Source organism: Quercus robur, chromosome 4, assembly GCF_932294415.1.
Source record: "Quercus robur chromosome 4, dhQueRobu3.1, whole genome shotgun sequence".
NCBI classification, from domain to species: domain Eukaryota; kingdom Viridiplantae; phylum Streptophyta; class Magnoliopsida; order Fagales; family Fagaceae; genus Quercus; species Quercus robur.
In genome coordinates this window covers 57,259,324-57,280,918 of record NC_065537.1, presented here as the reverse complement: position 1 = coordinate 57,280,918, position 21,595 = coordinate 57,259,324, and the positions used below count along the sequence as shown (strand labels likewise).

Here is a 21,595-nt window from a genome sequence, read left to right as displayed (position 1 = left end):
GGAAACATAATTTTCCCCAGTGCATTTATCGTAGTGCAATTCTTTGCTAGAAGTGACTGTTCTGCTTTAAATATTACTTTCCACTTGAACATTTTATAAACCCAGCATAAAGTGATGGGAGCGTAAGAAAAATCTGGATTTTCTGGATACATCCATTTTTCACATGCATTTATAATTATTCTCTATGGAATATGGAATATACAGCAAGTGCACTGACCAGCTTCAATGCCTTCAGGCCGAAGAATTTTCTTCACGTATTTAGAAAATTGCTAGCCAAGGTTCTGCTGCAGATCGCGAACTGATGGGTCCAAAGTTCTGGAAGTCCTGATATCTGGAATTGTAAACTATCTCGCTCCATGAGATAATTTTCCCTGGAAGTGGAAGTGGGCTAAAGTAGAACACTACAGTAAAGGAGGAAACTTCGTGGAACTTCACTGAACTCTCTAAAGTTAGTCACCATTACTGTCCGCTTCTCTATAACATTTTCTATTTTCTCAAAACTGTGAACTGTACAAAAAGTTTTATCTGCGACTAATCGTTTATGCGTGTCATATCATGATAACATCTTGATTCTGAATAGTTTGCCAAAAATCAATATAAACAAGATTTCAATGCTGGCCACCACCTTAGTGCAATGGTCACACATATACACAATGTGAGGTATTTTAGGCATTTAGCCTAATTTTGCAAACAATTTTGTTAGTCGATGGTTTTGCAAACATGTTTGTTAAGTAGTATTTTTGAGTATATGAGACTCGAGATCAATGAAGGAACTCGAGCCTCTTCTTCTTCTCTCTAGATCCGATCCTTTTTCTTTTCTTTAGATCAAGCCCAAATTGGGCATTGGAGGCCGCTTCACTCTAGATATGCAGATTTGATCTTTTGGTGCTTCTTTGCGGGGGTTCTCTTTCTTCTTCTCACAGACTTGAGAAGTTATTTAACAAATATGTTTGGTTTTCTTGTCAACTAACAAAATTGTTAGTAAAATCAGGCTAAATGCCAAAAAAACTCCAAAATGTGTAAGGGAATTATCATCAAATTTCCACTACAATCCTAATCCCAAAAAAAAAAAATTTCTTGGAATTTAATAAAGTGTAAACAAGACTTTACTAATTACCTGTAATTTAATCTTTCTTCCCTTTTCTTAATGGGGGAGTTAACTACTTTCATATAGCTCTAATTAAGTTCATCCCATGTGCCGCCTTTAAAGAAACCAAAAAATGCAAAGACTAGAGTAAGGCATTCAAGAATAGCCAGTCGTGGTAGTTAAGATACAAGAAAACGTTGGAATTGTGCTTTTGAGAGCATTGCCCACGCACAAAAACAAATAGTACAAAATAAGTTGTTCTATTAATAAGAGGTTTTAGAGCTTTACAACAACCAATTGATTTTAATTTTTTTAATTTTTTTTATGAGTGTAGGTGCGAGGAAATCAAAGAAAGCTCAATTAGACAATCTCATTGGAAACCAATTCTGGACTTTACGTGAGAATAGAACTCCAGACTTCGATTAAAGTTGTCACAGTTACTGTCCACAAGTTCCCTATAGTATAAAGTGTAGACCTCTCCTCCTAATTAAAATATTGCATCGTACTCAATGTATTAAAGCCAAAATAAATTCAAATATAAAGGGAAGAAGTTACCTTAAGCCTTTAAATTATTTTGGATAAATTTTAGCTACAAAATTGATTGTAGCCTAAGGTTACAACCCTACTCAATATCTTTTTATTGGAGTTGAATTTTGACAATTGCATCATTGGATTACATCTTCTTCTTATAAACTCCATACTTGCAAAATTTCTAGAAAATTAAAAATTAATAGCTATGTTATCAATAAATTGTTTAAATTGCAAGTTTTTGTTGTTTAAAATTATGTATAAAATATAAGTTTATAGATCAAATAGTAAATAATATTCGATTGACATAAAATTTGACATGTGTATTAAGAGAGTAAAGAACATGTAATTTAACGATTAGATTTTCAAAATATGTAGTAATTTTTATTTCATTTAGTAAAGTTGTAGCTTAAGACTACAACCAATTTTGTAGCTGAACTTTATTTAATTGTTTTTCGAAATCTCTTTCACACTTGCAAATGTTAGCTCACAAAAAATAAAAAATAAAATAACAAAACAAAAACTGTAGGCAAAAAGAAAAAGGAAACAAAAAGAAAAGAAAATTAAAACAAATCTATATATTACTAAAAGCTGAAATATAGCATTTAATGTTACTGTACTCACGTTGAGCCACATCAGCATCCACGTCATTATCCTTTTTCTTTTCAATTTTCCTATAATTTTTTTTAACATTTACTTTTTAAAAAAAATAATTTCACTTTCTCCAACCTTTCTCACGCCTTTACCTTTTCATCTCCCTACTACCCTAAACCTTAATATCACATTTCATCTTTCTTAATTTTGTCTCTTCGTCTTTTCCTCCCTTACCTTTTCATCTTCCCACTACCCTCAACCTTAATGTAACTATTCATCTTTCCATTCATTTTCTTTTATTTTGTCTCTTCATATTCACACTATCTTCTATAAATTTGTTATTTTCTCTTCAATTTTTTGCGTAGTTGTCCATTACAGAAAGGTTGTTTCTCTCTCTCTCTCAATTATTTTTGGATTTTTTTTCTTTTTTTTTTTCTTGCATCTCTGCTTAAGTTGATAAATTTTTGTTTTTGTTATAACTCTACATTAGGTTGGTACAATATAGTGTTGTGTTTTAAGTTTTTTTTTTGCTCTCTATGATTGTTAAATATTATACTATTGCGTTATAAAAAAAATTAAAAAAGATAATATATAAGAATATAATATATATTATTCTATTATATAACATAATTTGGGTAATTTGGTATTTATTATTTTATATATATATATATATATGTGGGGCCCGGCCCAAAAATAATGGGCTAGTCCAAATTCAGGCCCGTCCGAGGAGCGTCCTGTCCAAAGAGAAATCACAGATAAAGCCTTACTCAGTCCCAATAGCGCCAAGGAAACCTGTCCGAGGAGTAACTCCTCCTCGAACATTACGAAGCCCAGACGGGGAACTCGTCCCAACCATTTCAGTTCATCCTCCCAGCATATAAAATGAATAAAATCCAAAATATCTCATGGAAAGCTGCCACCACCACATTAATTGCGCCCCAACCACCCTCTTGGCCGCATTAATGAGGAAAGGACCCCTGAACAGTACTACCTTGGCCTCTGCAACTCACAAAGGGAGTGATAAGGGCGTCTGATGGGACAGGTGCTCAAGTAGATGCTTAGATGATCAACAAGTGTAAGGTTGGGATGAAAAGAGGAGAACTGTATAATGTAATGGAATCCCTCAAAGAGGGGGGTGGGGGGGGGGGGGAGAAAACTGTATTCGTAACGAAAGAAATAGAATAATACGTTAGAGATCCATTCTTGTGTTTTTATTTTTCTGCAACAATATTGTCCATGTATCAGACCGAATAGGCTCACTGAGGCTAAGTTCTTTGACCCATCCTCTACAAATATTTATTGTGGGTTGCGCCTTGGGCCAAGGCCTGATCAATAGAACTTGGGCCAGGCAAATCGTGCAACTACAATTGGCGCCGTTTGTGGGAAGAACTAGGGCATCAGCTAGCACAACGGTCGAGCATGGCAGAACTAGGTCCACACCAGGAGGATCCTCACCAAGCTAACTCCCAACAGACACAACCTGCCGAGTCCCAGAGGCAAAATAACCTAACCAACCCGGGAGGCAGGGGGAATCGTGAGGGAAGTGTGCATACTATCCGGACGAGCCAGAGTCACACTCAGATAGGTAGTCACGTGTCCCAGAGGCGAAATAGTCACCAGGCCATGCAGCGAGAGATAGACGACCTGAAAAGGAAGTTACGACGTGCGCAGCGAAAACGATCTCCCTCTGACTCAGGCGAGTCTTCAAATGCGGAGGATGCAAGCTACCGACGGAGGTCAAGGACCCCCCCGAGTGAAACCTTCTCTTACGAAAGGGAACCACGCCCTGTACGGAAGCACGAGAGCCCATCCAGCAAGAGTTCGGGGAACGATGCTATGAAGAAGGCACTAGACCAGGTTTCAAGGTCACCCTTCACGCGTAGAATCGAAGGGGCTAAGCTGCCTAGACGCTTCAACCAACAGGTGTTCGCCATCTATAACGGTCGAGCAGACCCGGTAGAGCATGTGAGCCATTTCAACCAAAAAATGGCGATCTACTCACAAAGTGAAGCCCTAATGTGCAAAATCTTCTCATCCAGTTTGGGATCAATGGCGATGAGGTGGTTCAATAGCCTGAAGACAGATTCCATAGGCTTCTACAAGCAGCTCACTCAGGCCTTCTGCTCCCGCTTTATCACAAACACCAGAGTTCCTCGACCCCTCAGTTCGCTGTTGTCCTTATCCATGCACGAAGGAGAAACCCTGAAAGCCTACTCGGATAGATATTGGGAGGTGTATAACGACTTAGATGACAACCATGATGACGTCGCTATCAGCACGTTCAAAAGCGGTCTCCCCACTGAGCATGGCCTGAGGAAATCCCTCACTGGTAAACCAGTTGCCGACGTTCATCAGTTGATGGATAGAATCGACAAGTATAAAAGGGTAGAGGAAGATCAGCTGCAAGGAAGGGGAAAGGAAAAGGTCATCCCCCCCAAAGCAAATGATTTTAGGTCAGAACGATATAACCCTAGCCAGCCGAAGAGAGATTTTTCGCCACAGGCTGGACAGAGCAACCCGCAGACAGTGAATGCCGTATTCAGGGAGCCAGTACAACAGGTGCTGGAGAAAGTAAGGAATGAGCCCTATTTCAGATGGCCGGGAAAGATGGCTGGAGACCCTTCCAAACGTAACCAGAACATGTACTGCCACTATCATCAGGACCATGGTCATACTACTGAGGACTGCAGGAATCTATGGAATCACCTGGATCAGTTGGTCCGAGAAGGAAAGTTACGTCACCTGCTGCACCCATCCAGCGGCCATCCCGGCCAAGCAACACAAGAGCTTCGAAAGGACGTGTCCTTAAGACCCCCCACCGGGACAATACATGTCATCCTCGCCGCACCAGGACGGACTGGGCCACTCCTCCCCAGGGTACTGGCTGTTGGTCAGCTCCCCTCCGAGGACAGGCGAAGGGAACCCAAAAGATCTAAAAAGGGAAGTTCTTTGATACTGGGATTCTCGGACGAGGATAAGAGGGGAACTATTCAACCTCACGACAATGCCTTGGTGGTTACGTTGAGAATTGGGGGCTTCGATGTAAAAAGGGTGTTGGTGGATTCGGGGAGTGCGGTAGAGATAATGTACCCTGACCTATACAAGGGGCTGAACTTGAAGCCGGAAGATTTGGCAGCTTATGATTCCCCCCTTCTCAGCTTCGAAGGAAAAATTGTTACTCCAAAAGGGCAGATCCGACTACCCATATAGATGGGGTCGGAGGTGGTGGAGGTGAATTTTATCGTCGTCGACGCTTACTCACCCTACACCGCAATAGTCGCCAGGCCATGGATCCACGCCCTGGAAGCTGTAACCTCCACACTTCACCAAAAAGTGAAATACCCATCCAGAGGACAAGTAGAAGAGATCTGAGGAGATCAGGCCGTGGCCAGGAAGTGTATGGTGGCCGCCATTTTACATCGGCCCCTAGTCGAGTCCTCTGTCCCAGAGAGCTTATAGCAACCAGCCCCCTCGGCAAGGCAAGGTGATGGGCTGGCCGAGGAGATAAGGTGTGAAAGTTTAGATAAGATCGCTGTCAACGACGACCCGGAGAAGTTCTTTCAGGTCGGCTCTGAATTGCCTTCTCAGGAAAAGGAGGAACTGGTCAGATTTCTCAGAGAAAATGTCGACGTGTTCGCATAGGACGCCTACGACGCCCCGGGAGTTGATCCTAGCCTCATTTGTCACCACCTGAACGTCAACCCCTCTTCCACTCCGAAGAAGCAGCCACCCCGACGCCCTTTAAAGGAACATGCTAGTGCCGTAAGAGACGAAGTGGCGAAATTGAAAAGAGCAGGGGCTATCAAAGAGGTCTTTTATCCCGAATGGTTGGCGAACACGGTGGTGGTAAGGAAGAAGACAGGGAAGTGGAGGGTCTGCGTGGACTTCACGGACCTAAACAAGGCGTGCCCGAAGGACCCATTCCCCCTACCCCGAATCGACCGATTGGTGGATGCAACCGTGGGACACCCTCGAATGAGCTTCCTGAACGCCTTCCAGGGCTATCATCAGATACCCCTTGCGCTAGATGACCAAGAGAAAACGGCTTTCATGACGCCCATCGGAAATTATCATTATAAGGTGATGCCGTTTGGGCTGAAGAATGCAGGCTCAACCTACCAAAGGATGATGACTCGGATGTTCGAGCCACAACTGGGCAAGATCATTGAGATTTATATAGACGATATGGTTGTGAAGAGTAAAAGGGTGTCCGAGCACGTGAAAGACCTCGGAATAATCTTTGCTATCTTAAGGTAGCACCGGTTGCGACTGAATACTTCCAAATGTTCATTCGGGGTCGGGTCTGGGAAATTCCTCGGGTACATGGTCACCCACAGGGGAATAGAAGTGAGTCCCGACCAAATCAAAGCCATTAACAGCCTACAGGCTCCTCGGAATCCGAAGGAAGTGCAGAAGCTCACTGGCATGATTGCGGCATTAAACCGGTTCATATCGCGATCGGCGGATCGATGTCGGCCTTTTTACCTCCTGATAAACAAGTGGAAAGGGTTCGAATGGTCGGAGGATTGCGTTCAGGCTTTCCAGCAGCTTAAGGACTACCTGTCCCGACCGCCCATCATGTCCAGCCCTGAGGCAGATGAGGTGCTGTTCGCATATGTCGCTGTAGCTCCCCATGCTGTAAGCTTGGTACTGATACGGGATGATAATGGGGTGCAGCGACCGGTTTACTATGTGAGCAAATCATTACATGAGGCCGAGGTGCGATACCTACCTTTAGAAAAGGCAATTCTGGCGATAGTGCATGCAACCCGGAAGCTTCCTCATTACTTTCAGGCGCATACGGTCATCGTTCTAACTCAGCTTCCCCTTCGAGCAGTGCTTCGAAGCGCTGACTACACAGGAAGGATCGCCATGTGGAGTGCGCTTTTGGGGGCCTTCGATATTAAATATATGCCCAGATCCTCCATCAAAGGACAGGTCCTCGCAGACTTGGTAGCGGAGTTTGCTGAACCCTCTATAGAAACAATAACCGAGAAGAATGACATGGATGGAAAATCGGTTGGTGCAATTTCAGCAGGGGGGATCATGCATTGGAAGGTCTACGTGGATGGCGCGGCCAACCAGAGAGGGTCAGGAGTTGGGATAGTTTTAATATCGCCGGACGGTGCTGCCATTGAAAAATCATTGAGGCTCGGATTCTCGGCTACGAACAATGAAGCCGAATACGAGGCCTTACTTCAAGGGATGACGATGGTTCAAAAATTGGGCGGAAAAATAATAGAAGCATTCTCGGACTCCAGATTGGTGGTCGGACAAGTGATGGGTGAGCTGGAAGCTCGAGATACTAGGATGCAGGAGTATCTGGGACAAGTCAAACGGCTACAGACGAGTTTTGAATCCTTCAGTCTGACGCACGTTTCCAGGAGTGTAAACACCCATGCAGACTCGCTGGCCACTCTCGCCACATCCTCGGCGCATAATCTGCCGCGAACGATCCTGGTTAAAGATCTAACCCAGGCAAGTCCCGTCAGCAAAAGCCCGGCCAGAGTCCATCAGATCAGAAAAAGTCACAGCTGGATGGACCCCATAAAGAACTTCCTCCAAAACGACATCTTGCCGGGGGAAAAACTGGAAGCCGAGAAGATACGAAGGAATGCCCCTCGGTTCTGGCTATCAGAGGACCACAAACTATATCGGCGCTCTTACTCTGGATCGTACCTACTCTGCGTACATCCAGAAGAATCCGAATCTCTACTTGAGGAGTTACACGAGGGGATTTGTGGAAGTCATACCGGAGGAAGGTCGCTGGCGCACAGGGCACTTACCCAAGGGTATTGGTGGCTGAACATGCAAAGAGAGGCCCAAGAATACGCTAAGAAATGCGACCAGTGCCAAAGATTCGCCCCGAATATCCACCAACCCGGAGGGGTTCTCAACCCCCTCTCTAGCCCATGGCCGTTCGCACAATGGGGCCTTGATATCGTCGGACCCTTCCCCAAAGCTGCGGGGAACAAGCGATACATAATAGTCGGAACTGATTACTTCACTAAATGGGTGGAGGCTGAACCCTTGGCCAACATTAGAGACGTGGACGCTCAAAAATTCATCTGGAAGAACATCATCACCCGCTTCGGAACTCCGCGTACACTCATTTCCGACAATGGGCTTCAGTTCGACAGTAAGAACTTTAGGGAGTATTGCCGCGAATTCGGAATCATCAACCGATATTCCACCCCCGCCTACCTTCAGGGAAATGGGCAAGTCGAAGCCGTAAACAAGGTCATAGTGAACGGACTGAAAAAAAGACTGGATGAAGCAAAGGGGAGATGGGTAGAAGAACTCCCGCACATCTTATGGACCTATCGGACAACGCCGCGACGGTCAACCGGTGAGACCCCCTTTTCGATGACTTATGGGGCTGAGGCCGTGCTCCCAATCGAGAACAACTTTCCCACACTGAGGTCTAAATTGTTCACCCCAAACGATAATGACGAGTTATTGGGGAGGAGTCTTGACCTAGCCGAGGAAAGAAGAGAGAAAGCAATGATTCATATGGCCTATTATCACCAAAACTGAGACAAGGGTATGATGCTAACGTTAAACTGCGGCCTCTAGGTCCAGGTGATCTCGTGATGAGGAAGATTCTCGGCAACGCAAAAAACCCCTCCTGGGGCAAGTTGGGGCCCAATTGGGAGGGACCATACCGTGTCACATCCGTGGCCGGAATAGAGGCCTACTACCTAGAAGATTTGGATGAAAAAACTGTACCTCGACCATGGAATGTAAATAACCTCAGAAGATATTGTTATTAATGAAAATGGCGTAGCCCACGTTTTGTTTCATGACTATCCACTACTTGCTGGTCTACATGACAATTTTTATAAGTTTTAAACAGAACCTAAGTCCTGCATGGCTCCTCGGACCACAGACTTAGGAGAAATTAATATTCATGACAATTTTTATAAGTTTTAAGCAGAACCTAAGTCCTGCATGGCTCCTCGGACCACAGCTTAGGGGAAATTATTACTTAAGGCGACCATTCATAGTTTTAAACAGAACCTAAGTCTTGCATGGCTCCTCGGACCACAGACTTAGGGGAAATTAATACTCATGACAATTTTTATAAGTTTTAAACAGAACCTAAGTCCTGCATGGCTCCTCGGACCACAGACTTAGGGGAAATTATTACTTAAGGCAACCATTCATAGTTTTAAACAGAACCTAAGTCCTGCATGGCTCCTCGGACCACAGACTTAGGGGAAATTAATACTCATGACAATTTTTATAAGTTTTAAACAGAACCTAAGTCCTGCATGGCTCCTCGGACCACAGACTTAGGGGAAATTATTACTTAAGGCAACCATTCATAGTTTTAAACAGAACCTAAGTCCTGCATGGCTCCTCGGACCACAGACTTAGGGGAAATTAATACTCATGACAATTTTTATAAGTTTTAAACAGAACCTAAGTCCTGCATGGCTCCTCGGAACACAGACTTAGGGGAAATTATTACTTAAGGCAACCATTCATAGTTTTAAACAGAACCTAAGTCCTGCATGGCACCTCGGACCACAGACTTAGGGGAAATTAATACTCATGACAATTTTTATAAGTTTTAAACAGAACCTAAGTCCTGCATGGCTCCTCGGACCACAGACTTAGGGGAAATTATTACTTAAGGCAACCATTCATAGTTTTAAACAGAACCTAAGTCCTGCATGGCTCCTCGGACCACAGACTTAGGGGAAATTAATACTCATGACAATTTTTATAAGTTTTAAACAGAACCTAAGTCCTGCATGGCTCCTCGGACCACAGACTTAGGGGAAATTATTACTTAAGGCAACCATACAAGTTTTAAACAGAACCTAAGTCCTGCATGTCTCCTCGGACCACAGACTTAGGGGAAATTATTACTTATGATAGATTGGGAGATTATTACTTAAGGGAAATCATTTTAAGGCGTGCGCGCAGTCTGGCACCATTGCAACCCTCATTCAAATGCGCTGCCCAACAACCATTTTTATCTTGACCGTTTACATTTATCTATGTCGCTGTAAATGTTCATAAAAAAAAAAGAGAAGCGATACTGGCATGCATCCACAGAAAGCAAAGCAAACATTCTATATTAATATTCCGAGGGCAATACAAAGAGAGGTCCTTACAAAAGAGCGCAAAAACAGGACGATTCTCATTCAAAAAAAAAAAAAGAGAAGAAAAAGAAGAAGGGAATACAAAAATTAAAAGCCTAAAAAGCTAAGCCTTAGCAGGAGGATCTTCTTTTTGCTCGGGCTGAGGGGGAGGAACCTCGATGGTAGAGTCCGTGGCAGGATCCTTCGCCATATCAGGCACCAGAACGGCATCAAGCACCGCCAGATCCTGCTCTGAAGCCACTTGGACGTCATCAGGATTCTCTCGGATCTCCGCAGGATAGAAAATGTTCTCGAGCAGCCTTAGCACCGAATCGGCAGGAACTCCTGCAGCATCAAGGGCATGAGCCCATGAGATGCTGCAGTAGTCCCTGCATACCTCGGGAATCTCCTCGGATAACTTGGCCTCCGTTTCTTGGGCCCCGAGCTGGCGAGCAGCATTCTTTTCAACCTCTGTGGCCTCTCGGATCAGCTGGGCCTCCTCTTTGACCCACCGCAGCTCATCCTCGACTTTTTGCAGAGCAGTCTTGAGATCCAGCACAGCCTGCTTCTCGGTGGCGAGGTTGATCTGGGTCGAGTACAGCTCTTTGCGCTGGTCCTCCGCCTGGGTCTCGGCACTCTTCAAACCGGACTCTGCACTTTTGCGCTGTTGCTCCGAATCTTTGAACTTCTCCGAGAGTTCAAGGTGATCGTGCTTAAGGGACCCCAAGGCTTTCTCCATATCCGTCCGAGTCTGGGCCTCAGCCTCAGCCTGACTGCGATTACTGCGGCAAAATTCCTCAGCCACAAATACCTGCTGAGTAATCTACGAACGAAACAAGATTGTTTTAAGAACCTAACAAGGTTAAATAAATTAATAAAACAGTAGAAGGTTTACTTACCATCGCGAGATCCCTTTTGAGGAATAGGAAGATTTCGGGCTGAGAGAACTGCCTATAGGCCTCTATGTCCCGAGGAAGAAGTAGGGGTTGCTCTAAGGCATCAGCCACGTACCCTGCCCGGCCTCGGTTATACTCTCGGACCGAAGCATTGTAGGGGATGGCAACCCCATCTAGCTCCAACTTGGGGTTCCATGCACGCGGGGTAGCGCGCACTTCAGCAACATTCTCCTCATCCCGGCTCTCCGAGGAGTTACCCCTTCTGCTCCTTGGCGCCCGAGTGGTTTTTTGCTGCTTGGCCGGCTGGGCAACCACCTCACCCTCCTCAGGACTGTCAACCGGCCTTTTCTTCTTCAGGTCTGGATTAACCTTAAGGCCAAGGTCCGAGGAGTCCTGAGGGACCACAGGAGGAAGGGTTTTTACCTGTGATGGAGCTGGTCCCTTCGATGACTGACCTTTCGATGACTGACCTTTCCCTCGGGAGGCCATCAGCTCCTTTAGAGTTTTTCCATTTCCTGCCATGGGCTCTATCTCTTCGTCCGAAGTATCGTCCGAGCAAATGACGATTGAGGGAACACCAATTGCGGAATGTTGGTCCTGCTCTCCTTCAGGATCAGAAAGCTCCACCAAGGGGGTTTGCTGAACTTCCTCCTCAAAATAAAACTCGTCTATCTCTTCCTCAAGGGAAAGACGAGATGATTCAGCTTCCTCTTCAACCGGAACAGCAACGCCAGGCTCGTTTATCGGAGGTTGCTGCTCTGCTAAGTAGGGATTTCTAACGCCGGGTAGCACGACTGGTGGCAGATCACGTTGAGCTAGGAATCCGTCCTTGGACACATCAATCCTAGCCAGCCTCGGACTGCCAGCCCTTATGGCGTGACCGATAGCCTGGAAAGAGCTGCTCAGAGGTTGATAGCCCAGAACCAGATGGGCCGCACGTAACTGTCTGTCCTCGGTAACGTAAATCTCCGACCTAAGAAGGTAGTTCAACGCTGGCACGTTCACGAAGTTTATCCGAGGAGCGACGTGAACTTTATCTGCACACAACCAAGAGAAATGGGGTTAGTTCATGAAATTTTCCAATTACAAAGAAAGCGAGAAAAATAACCCCTCAATACTAAATCCTTTCCCAAAAAGGACTGGGACTGGCCCTAAAGACGCCGCACCTGGGGTTCCTGCCCGAGTTGGACAATGAATACCGTCGAACCACTCCCCTGAAGCAATAAGGAAGTCATTCTTCATGGTTTTATTGGATATTGGGAGACAAGAGATCAACCTAACGACCTCGGATCGGGATTTAAGATAATACCCTTCATCCCCGAGGCGGTGACACTCGTACAGATAAGCCACATCATGCCAAGTAAGGCCTAGATTCATCCGCTCGTCTAAGACATCTACACAGCCTAGTATCTTGAACATATTCGGGACACACTGATACGGCGTCAACCTATGGTTGGACAGGTATTCCCTTGTAATCCTACGCATGGGAAGTGTCATCCCCCCCTCTATGAAAGCAATCATGGGGATAACAACTTCTCCCTCACCTCTATCTGTCAATACTCCTTCAAGAGGACAGTACTGCAGCCCCACCCCCGGGGGAATGTGGTATTTTGTCCTAAAGGCCTCCATAGCGGCCGGAGTTTTCACTAATTTTTCGAATCTACCCATCTGAGCTGAACTGGGGGAATGAAAGTAAAGACCAAGAAGAAAAGTAGAGTCCGAGGAGGGAATTGAAACGGCGAGATGAACGAAATTTACTGGTACCTTCACAAAACGCTCAATGGGACGCCTGGAAATCTCTCTTGGAGGAAACGCTTCACGAAAAACGGCTACGGTGGCGTAACGGACGCAGGTATTCGTATATCTCTGGGGTTCGATGGAGTTCTCTGGAATCCTGTGAGGTTTATGAAATGCAGATAAAAAGAAGTAACTGAACCCCTCTGACGTCTTATATAGCCGGGAGGAGAGAGAAAAGATCACTCCTGCCTAAAAATACGAGAAAAAACGATGGCCGTTCGATCCACGCCACACCGTTGGATGAGGGGGACATAACGCCTCCAAAAGTAAATGGCCGCACCTCGTAAATTGTAGCGCGTCCAAAGTAACTATCCGCACGCGCGCCCCAAGCTCTCCTTACTTCCATCCTCTCACTAACATCAAAACCCCGCTTTTCTCCTCGGAATGAGATAAAAACCGGAGTTTTGAGGGTCTATTGTGGGGCCCGGCCCAAAAATAATAGTCTAGTCCAAATTCAGGCCCGTCCGAGGAGCGTCCTGTCCAAAGAGAAATCACAGATAAAGCCTTACTCAGTCCCAATAGCGCCAAGGAAACCTGTCCGAGGAGTAACTCCTCCTCGGACATTACGAAGCCCAGACGGGGAACTCGTCCCAACCATTTCAGTTCATCCTCCCAGCATATAAAATGAATAAAATCCAAAATATCTCATGGAAAGCTGCCACCACCACATTAATTGCGCCCCAATCACCCTCTTGGCCGCATTAATGAGGAAAGGACCCCTGAACAGTACTACCTTGGCCTCTGCAACTCACAAAGGGAGTGATAAGGGCGTCTGATGGGACAGGTGCTCAAGTAGATGCTTAGATGATAAACAAGTGTAAGGTTGGGATGAAAAGAGGAGAACTATATAATGTAATGGAATCCCTCAAAGAGGGGGGGGGGGAGAAAACTGTATTCGTAACGGAAGAAATAGAATCATACGTTAGAGATCCATTCTTGTGTTTTTATTTTTCTGCAACAATATTGTCCATGTATCAGACCGAATAGGCTCACTGAGGCTAAGTTCTTTGACCCATCCTCTACAAATATTTATTGTGGGTTGCGCCTTGGGCCAAGGCCTGATCAATAGAACTTGGGCCAGGCAAATCGTGCAACTACAATATATATTATATTTTTACTTTTTTAATCTTTTTATCTCATTTTAGTCAATATTTAAACTCAGTCACACCCTCCATATAATTAAATTATTTATATTTTTTAATTAAACATATAATATTTTATTTAAATTTAAATAAATGAAATTGTACTCACTTTTTTTAACATTTATACTTTCTCCAACCTTTCTCTTTCTCCTTACATTTTCATCTCCTCACCACCCTCTCTCTTAATATCACTCTTCATCTTTCCCTTTATTTTGTTTCTTCTTATTGTTATCCTTTTAGTATAAATTTGGCATTCTCTTTTCCATTATATGCATAATTTTTCTTCACAAAAAAATTTATTTCTCTCTCTTTCTCTCTCAATTTTTGGTGATATATATAAATATATATATAATTTGCATCTCTACTTTAGGTTGAGAATTTTTTGTATTTTTTAGAACTCTACTTTAGGTTGATCCAATTTAATTGTGTTTTAAGGTTTTTTTTTGGGTTAAATTTTATCATATTGCATAGTAATGAATTAAAGATTGTATATAAGAATGTAATATTTTAATATTACATAATATGATTTAAATAATTTGGTTTTTATTTAGAGATAATTAATTTGGCATTTATTGTTATATCTTTTATTTTTATTTTTTTCTTCTCATATTATTTTATTCAACATTATTATTGTTGTTGAATTCATATATTAGATTGTATAATATCTTTTATTTTTTTTTTCTTCTCATATTATTTTTGTAGGGTCACGATTCTTTGACGGCCCAAGAATGACATTGGGCTCGTAAATAAATGGCCCTGACAATATGATTTGTAGAGAGTGGGCTTGAAAGGCAGGACCTTGGGCACTGGTGAGTGGTTTGGTCGTAGTTTTTATGGGAGCTTATACATGGGCAGACTTGACTTGACCAGCCAACCCCTACATTATCGCGGGTTGTAGGATCTAAGTCCTCGGACAACGTCCGAGGAGCATTATACCCTTCCTTTTCTCCCTCTGCAGGATTTTTCCTCATCCCCTGGGGATCCCCTTCTCCTTTGCTTTCTTTCTCTTTTATACTAGTGTTCCTTTCCCCTCTGAGTGTCCACGTGTAAATTTTACTTTCTGGGGTGCAGGCCTGTCCTGTCAACCCATACCTAGAGTGGTTGGGGGTCGTTGGAAAAGTATAAGGGCATGGTTTGGAGTATGGGCTTGTCAGAGGCAAGATTCTGTATCACTATGTTGGCAGCTTTCTCTCTTGCCCTGCCCCTGTACCGAGTTTGCCCTTCTCTCCAGGCATTTTGTGAGGTGCTGAGCATAAGATCGTCCTCGGCCATGTCCTCGTGCCCTTCTTGGGCTTTTTTTAGGCGTCCTCAGCAATAGCTCTCCTCGGCTTAGGCCTTGGGCCCAAACGTTGAATGGGTCTGGGCCGCGAATTATCAGGCCCCACAATAGCCCCTCAAAATCCTGCTGCCTGACTTTTAATTGGGGAGTAGGGTTTTGATTACGTTGGGCCCACATCATGACTCACACAGATTCTGTACTTCATCGCTATTTGTGCCTTTCCATTTGCATAGGAGATGCATCGAATTAAGAGGCATCCCTTAAGCTTTTAGTCACACGGTGTCCTTTGAAGCTACAGTGCTCGAGGCACGCCTTCACGAGGGTCTTTTAATTTTATGGTTACAGATGGCGTTGGAAATCGAGCCTAAACCATCTTGTCCGTAGCGTTCCTTGGAACTCTGCGTAAATTAAATACCACCTCCTTGCCCTTTAAATAAGTAGGACAGGAGGTTATTCCCTTTACACACAAACCCTTTGGCTCCCTTCAAAACCGTAATCCTTCAACCATAATCACAGTCTCCATATCCAGTGCTATCCACCCTTAGTGTAATATGTTTAAGGCACGGGTAGAGGTGAAGGGACTAAACCCGCCACAGAGGCACCGGACCCTTCCACGACTTAAGGTGGTGCGGTCTGGGCAAGGGAGGCATAGATTTAAGGTAACCTCCAGCTTGGATAAAGTGGGGATGGTACCCCTACCTCTTTCAGCCAAAATCCGAAGCAGGTTCTGGTCACACCAGATTCTTGGTGTGTCAGAAGTAAGGTTTTCCGCCATCAGCGCCGCCTGCTTTATCGCAAGTGTGCCCAACATGGAGGCTCATCAACTTCCGGCTCCCTACACCTTTTCTTCCACGGTGCTGGCCTCAAGTTGGGTTCTTTTGCTGCCTGAGTTATAGGCATGTAAAAGTATTGAGGAATGGCTCCCTTGGACAACATTTTGGAACTGCCGCACTCCCCTCTGCACCTCTTCTTCCGTTTTCTTGTATCTTTTCTTTTGCTTATGTGATTAGTTTTTAGTATAAGCTTGTTTAAGCTCCCTCATTGTACGTTGTACTATTTCTTTATCTCAATACAGGATGAGTCTATTTCCTTCTAAATACTTTTCTTTTCTGCAATAGCTACTTTACGAATGGATGTATTTCATGTATATTTTTCTTTAATAACGCTTAGGATGGGAAACCTTGTAATGAAAAAATACCAATCTAAACTTATTGAGACTAACCGATACAACAGTTGAGTGTTCTGTAATGCGCATGAGGTAGTCACCCGAGAATAAGAAACCCAAAGTAAACCATCCGAGAGGCTAGCCGAGTAGTGAATTTTGATTGTATTTTTTGATAGCACCTGGTCTCTGATCCGAGGACTGAGGTTTGATTGTGCCGGGTTATGTCTGAAAATCGTAGTTTTTCTTCTGAATAGTTGGTTTTCTCATAGGCTTGAGTCCGAGGACCATACAAGGCCTTGTTTCTGTCCACAACTTGTATTTCTTCTTTTAAGTAATTGGTTTCCCCAAAGACTTGAGTCCGAGGACCATACAAGGCCTTGGTTCTGTCCAAAACTTGTATTTTTCTTCTAAGTATTTGGTTTCCCTAGAGGCTTGAGTCCGAAGACCATACAAGGCCTTGGTTCTGTCCAAAACTTGTGTTTCTCTTCTAAGTAGTTGGTTTCCCCAGAGGCTTGAGTCCGAGGACCATACAAGGCCTTGGTCCTATCCAAAACTTGTGTTTTTCTTCTAAGTAGTTGGTTTCTCCAGAGGCTTGAGTTCGAGGACCATACAAGGCCTTAGTTCTGTCCAAAACTTGTATTTTTCTTCTAATTAGTTGGTTTCCCCAGAGGCTTGAGTCCGAGGACCATACAAGGCCTTGGTTCTGTCCAAAACTTGTGTTTTTCTTCTAAGTAGTTGGTTTCCCCAGAGGCTTGAGTCCGAGGACCATACAAGGCCTTGGTTCTGTCCAAAACTTGTGTTTATCTTCTAAGTAGTTGGTTTCCCCAGAGGCTTGAGTCCGAGGACCATACAAGGCCTTGGTTCTGTCCAAAACTTGTATTTTTCTTCTAAGTAGTTGGTTTCCCCAGAGGCTTGAGTCCGAGGACCATACAAGGACTTGGTTCTGTCCAAAACTTGTATTTTTCTTCTAAGTAGTTGGTTCCCCAGAGGCTTGAGTCCGAGGACCATACAAGGCCTTGGTTCTGTCCAAAACTTGTGTTTTTCTTCTAAGTAGTTGGTTTCCCCAGAGGCTTGAGTCCGAGGACCATACAAGGCCTTGGTTCTGTCCAAAACTTGTATTTTTCTTCTAAGTAGTTGGTTTCCCCAAAGGCTTGAGTCCGAGGACCATACAAGGCCTTGGTTCTGTCTAAAACTTGTATTTTTCTTCTAAGTAATTGGTTTCCCCAGAGGCTTGAATCCTAGGACCATACAAGGCCTTGGTTCTGTCCAAAACTTGTATTTTTCTTCTAAGTAGTTGGTTTCCCCAGAGGCTTGAGTCTGAGGACCATACAAGGCCTTGGTTCTGTCCAAAACTTGTGTTTTTCTTCTAAGTAGTTGGTTTCCCCAGAGGCTTGAGTTAGAGGATCATACAAGGCCTTGGTTCTGTCCAAAACTTGTGTTTTTCTTCTAAGTAGTTGGTTTCCCCAGAGGCTTGAGTCCGAGGACCATACAAGGCCTTGGTTCTGTCCAAAACTTGTGTTTTTCTTCTAAGTAGTTGGTTTCCCCAGAGGCTTGAGTCCGAGGACCATACAAGGCCTTGGTTCTGTCCAAAACTTGTATTTTTCTTCTAATTAGTTGGTTTCCCCAGAGGCTTGAGTCCGAGGACCATACAAGGCCTTGGTTCTATCGAAAACTTGTGTTTTTCTTCTAAGTAGTTGGTTTCCCCAGAGGCTTGAGTCCGAGGACCATACAAGGCCTTGGTTCTGTCCAAAACTTGTATTTTTCTTCTAAGTAGTTGGTTTCCCCAGAGGCTTGAGTCTGAGGACCATACAAGGCCTTGGTTCTGTCCAAAACTTGTGTTTTTCTTCTAAGTAGTTGGTTTCCCCAGAGGCTTGAGTCCGAGGATCATACAAGGCCTTGGTTCTGTCCAAAACTTGTGTTTTTCTTCTAAGTAGTTGGTTTCCCCAGAAGCTTGAGTCCGAGGACCATACAAGGCCTTGGTTCTGTCCAAAACTTGTGTTTTTCTTCCAAGTAGTTGGTTTCCCCAGAGGCTTGAGTCCGAGGACCATACAAGGCCTTGGTTCGGTCCAAAACTTGTGTTTTTCTTCTAAGTAGTTGGTTTCTCCAAAGGCTTGAGTCCGAGGACCATACAAGGCCTTGGTTCTGTCCAAAACTTGTGTTTTTCTTCTAAGTAGTTGGTTTCCCCAGAGGCTTGAGTCTGAGGACCATACAAGGCCTTAGTTCTGTCCAAAACTTGTGTTTTTCTTCTAAGTAGTTGGTTTCCCCAGAGGCTTGAGTCCGAGGACCATACAAGGCCTTGGTTCTTTCCAAAACTCGGTTTTTCATTCATTTATTTGTTTTTTGAAAGTTAGCCCCTCGACCAGGGTGGGGGGAGTTAGCTTGATGTTAGAAGCCCCTAGAATTGCCTGTACCATTGGCACTGTGAGGCGTAGCCCCTAGCGGAAATTCATGTCGAAGCCACAACAGCATGTCGCTGGAAATGGAGGAACCTTCGTAGACCTTTGCTCGACAGAGGCTCAACTCCACCGTCACCTGTGCCAACGCACAAGCCTCCCCACAGACGGCGCCAATTGTAGGGTCACGATTCTTTGACAGCCCAAGAATGACATTGGGCTCGTAAATAAATGGCCCTGACAATATGATTTGTAGAGAGTGGGCTTGAAAGGCAGGACTTTGGGCACTGGTGAGCGGTTTGGTCGTAGTTTTTATGGGAGCTTATACATGGGCGGACTTGACTTGACCAGCCAACCCCTACATTATCGCGGGTTGTAGGATCTAAGTCCTCGGACAACGTCCAAGGAGCATTATACCCTTCCTTTTCTCCCTCTGTAGGATTTTTCCTCATCCCCTGGGGATCCCCTTCTCCTTTGCTTTCTTTCTCTTTTATACTAGTGTTCCTTTCCCCTCTGAGTGTCCACGTGTAAAGTTTACTTTCTGGGGTGCAGGCCTGTCCTGTCAACCCATACCTAGAGTGGTTGGGGGTCGTTGGAAAAGTATAAGGGCATGGTTTGGAGTATGGGCTTGTCAGAGGCAGGATTCTGTATCACTATGTTGGCAGCTTTCTCTCTTGCCCTGCCCCTGTACCGAGTTTTCCCTTCTCTCCAGGCATTTTGTGAGGTGCTGAGCATAAGATCGTCCTCGGCCATGTCCTCGTGCCCTTCTTGGGCTTTTATTAGGCGTCCTCGGTAATAGCTCTCCTCGGCTTAGGCCTTGGGCCCAAACGTTGAATGGGCTTGGGCCACGAATTATCAGGCCCCACAATTTTATTCAACATTATTATTGTTGTTGAATTAATATATTAGATTGTATATTTTTTAAAAGTCAATAGTATATAAGAATGTAAAATTTTAATATTAAGTAATATGATTTAAATAATTTGGTATTTATTTAGAGATAATTAATCTGGCGTTTATTGTTATATCTTTTATTTTTATTTTTTCTTCTCGTATTATTTTTTTCAACATTATTATTATTATTATTGTTGTTGTTGTTGTTGTTGTTGTTGAATTAATATATTAGATTCTATATTTTTTAAAAGTCAATATATTAACTTGAAAGAAAATGAAAAACCAACTATTAACCAATAATAACTAAAACAATAATATTATCACGCGCAACGCGCGGGTCTACGACTAGTATGATATAACTTCAGAAGGCTCTATGACTATGAGAGTTTACTTTGCATCCCGATAGGTGGGGACCTCAAGTGACATAGTCTCCTCCACTGGTATAACTCTTCTTAAGTATGGTTTTAACCTTTGTTTATTTACTTTCAAAATCCTATCATCCCTAGGATCCTCAACTACTACAACTCCATGTTTAAACATTTCACTTATAATCAAAGGGCCATGTCACCTAGGTTTTAGCTTACTTGAGCCCAAATATACATATTTAAGGCCACCAAGCAGTGGCTTAAGCTCCAGCTGTGGTGCCTCTTCACTTGAATGCATGAGCTTTTTTACATTCTTTGGTAGCTCCTCAAAGCAAGACTTCCATCATTCATTAACTATCATCATCTGTTGTTCTTCCAAAACTTGTGGGGAATCTACCAAAGAAAATTTTTCAGATACATGAATATCACATTCTAAATCATAAAAACTAACAGAATTATTAAAAAGAGTTCAAGAGAATCAGAAAAACAATTCTTATTAAACTCTTCTTGGACCACCGCCCCAATGAGGTTCACATAAGCATAGTCATTGTCCTCATGTGGTTGTTTAGCCACATGAAATATGTTTAGCTCCAAAGTCATGGAACCAAAAGTGAGTTGCATCCTTCCATTCCTACAATTAATTAAATTATTAGCTGTGGCAAGAAAAGGTCTACCCAAAATAATAGGGGTATGGACACTAGAATGTAAAACAAGTTGGTAATCTAGAACAATAAAATCAACTGGATAATAAAATTGTGCAATTTTCACCAACACATCCTCAACAATCCCCCTTGGCTCCCTTATGGAGCAGTCAGCCAACTGTAAAGCTCCTGAAGTAGGTTTTAACTCACCAAGTCCAAGTTTTTGATATACACTAAAAGGGATCAATTTAACACTTACCCCAAGATCAAGCAATGCATGCTCCATGATGTAATCTCCAATATTACAAGAGACCATAGAACAACCTGGATCTTTATACTTTGGTGGGGTCTTATGTTGGATAACTACACTTACCTGTTATGTTAGGAATGCGATCTTCTTCACATGATGCTTCTCTTGATGGTGCATAGGTCCTTAATTACCTTGGAATATTCAGACACTTGCTTGATAACATGCAATAATGAAAAATTTGTCTTGACTTGATGCAAATGCTCTAATATCTCAAATGTGGTGTCCAATTTCCTAGGTAATTTTAAGGCTCGTGGAAATGGTGGAGGTATTGGGCATTGTTCAATGTCATCAAGCCCTAGTGACTCAATTTCATCCTTCTCTTTTTCAACTAGGGTCTCATTAGATTTCTTAGTTACTAAAGCAAAACTTTTGTCAATCTCTTTTCCACTTCTCAAAATGGTCATAGCTTTT

General features: G+C 43.6%; 2 protein-coding genes across 10 annotated transcripts in view; one reads left to right on the top strand and one right to left on the bottom strand.

The window, feature by feature from the left end:
• LOC126723088 (nuclear pore complex protein NUP62-like) overlaps positions 1–21,595 on the top strand; it is a 124,447-nt gene that overhangs the window by 61,120 nt on the left and 41,732 nt on the right. The window contains exon 10 of one of the 8 annotated variants that reach the window (XM_050426353.1): positions 279–363. The exons of 6 other annotated variants lie outside the window; for them this stretch is intronic. In XM_050426353.1, the coding sequence (XP_050282310.1) occupies positions 279–328 (50 nt within the window). In that variant the 3' untranslated portion in view covers positions 329–363. Of the gene's footprint in view, positions 1–235; positions 364–21,595 lie in introns of those variants that run through there. One more of the 8 variants, XM_050426357.1, reaches the window with a different exon arrangement.
• The window catches only part of LOC126723089 (uncharacterized), a 91,274-nt gene that overhangs the window by 42,247 nt on the left and 27,432 nt on the right, over positions 1–21,595 (bottom strand). The window lies entirely within an intron of this gene.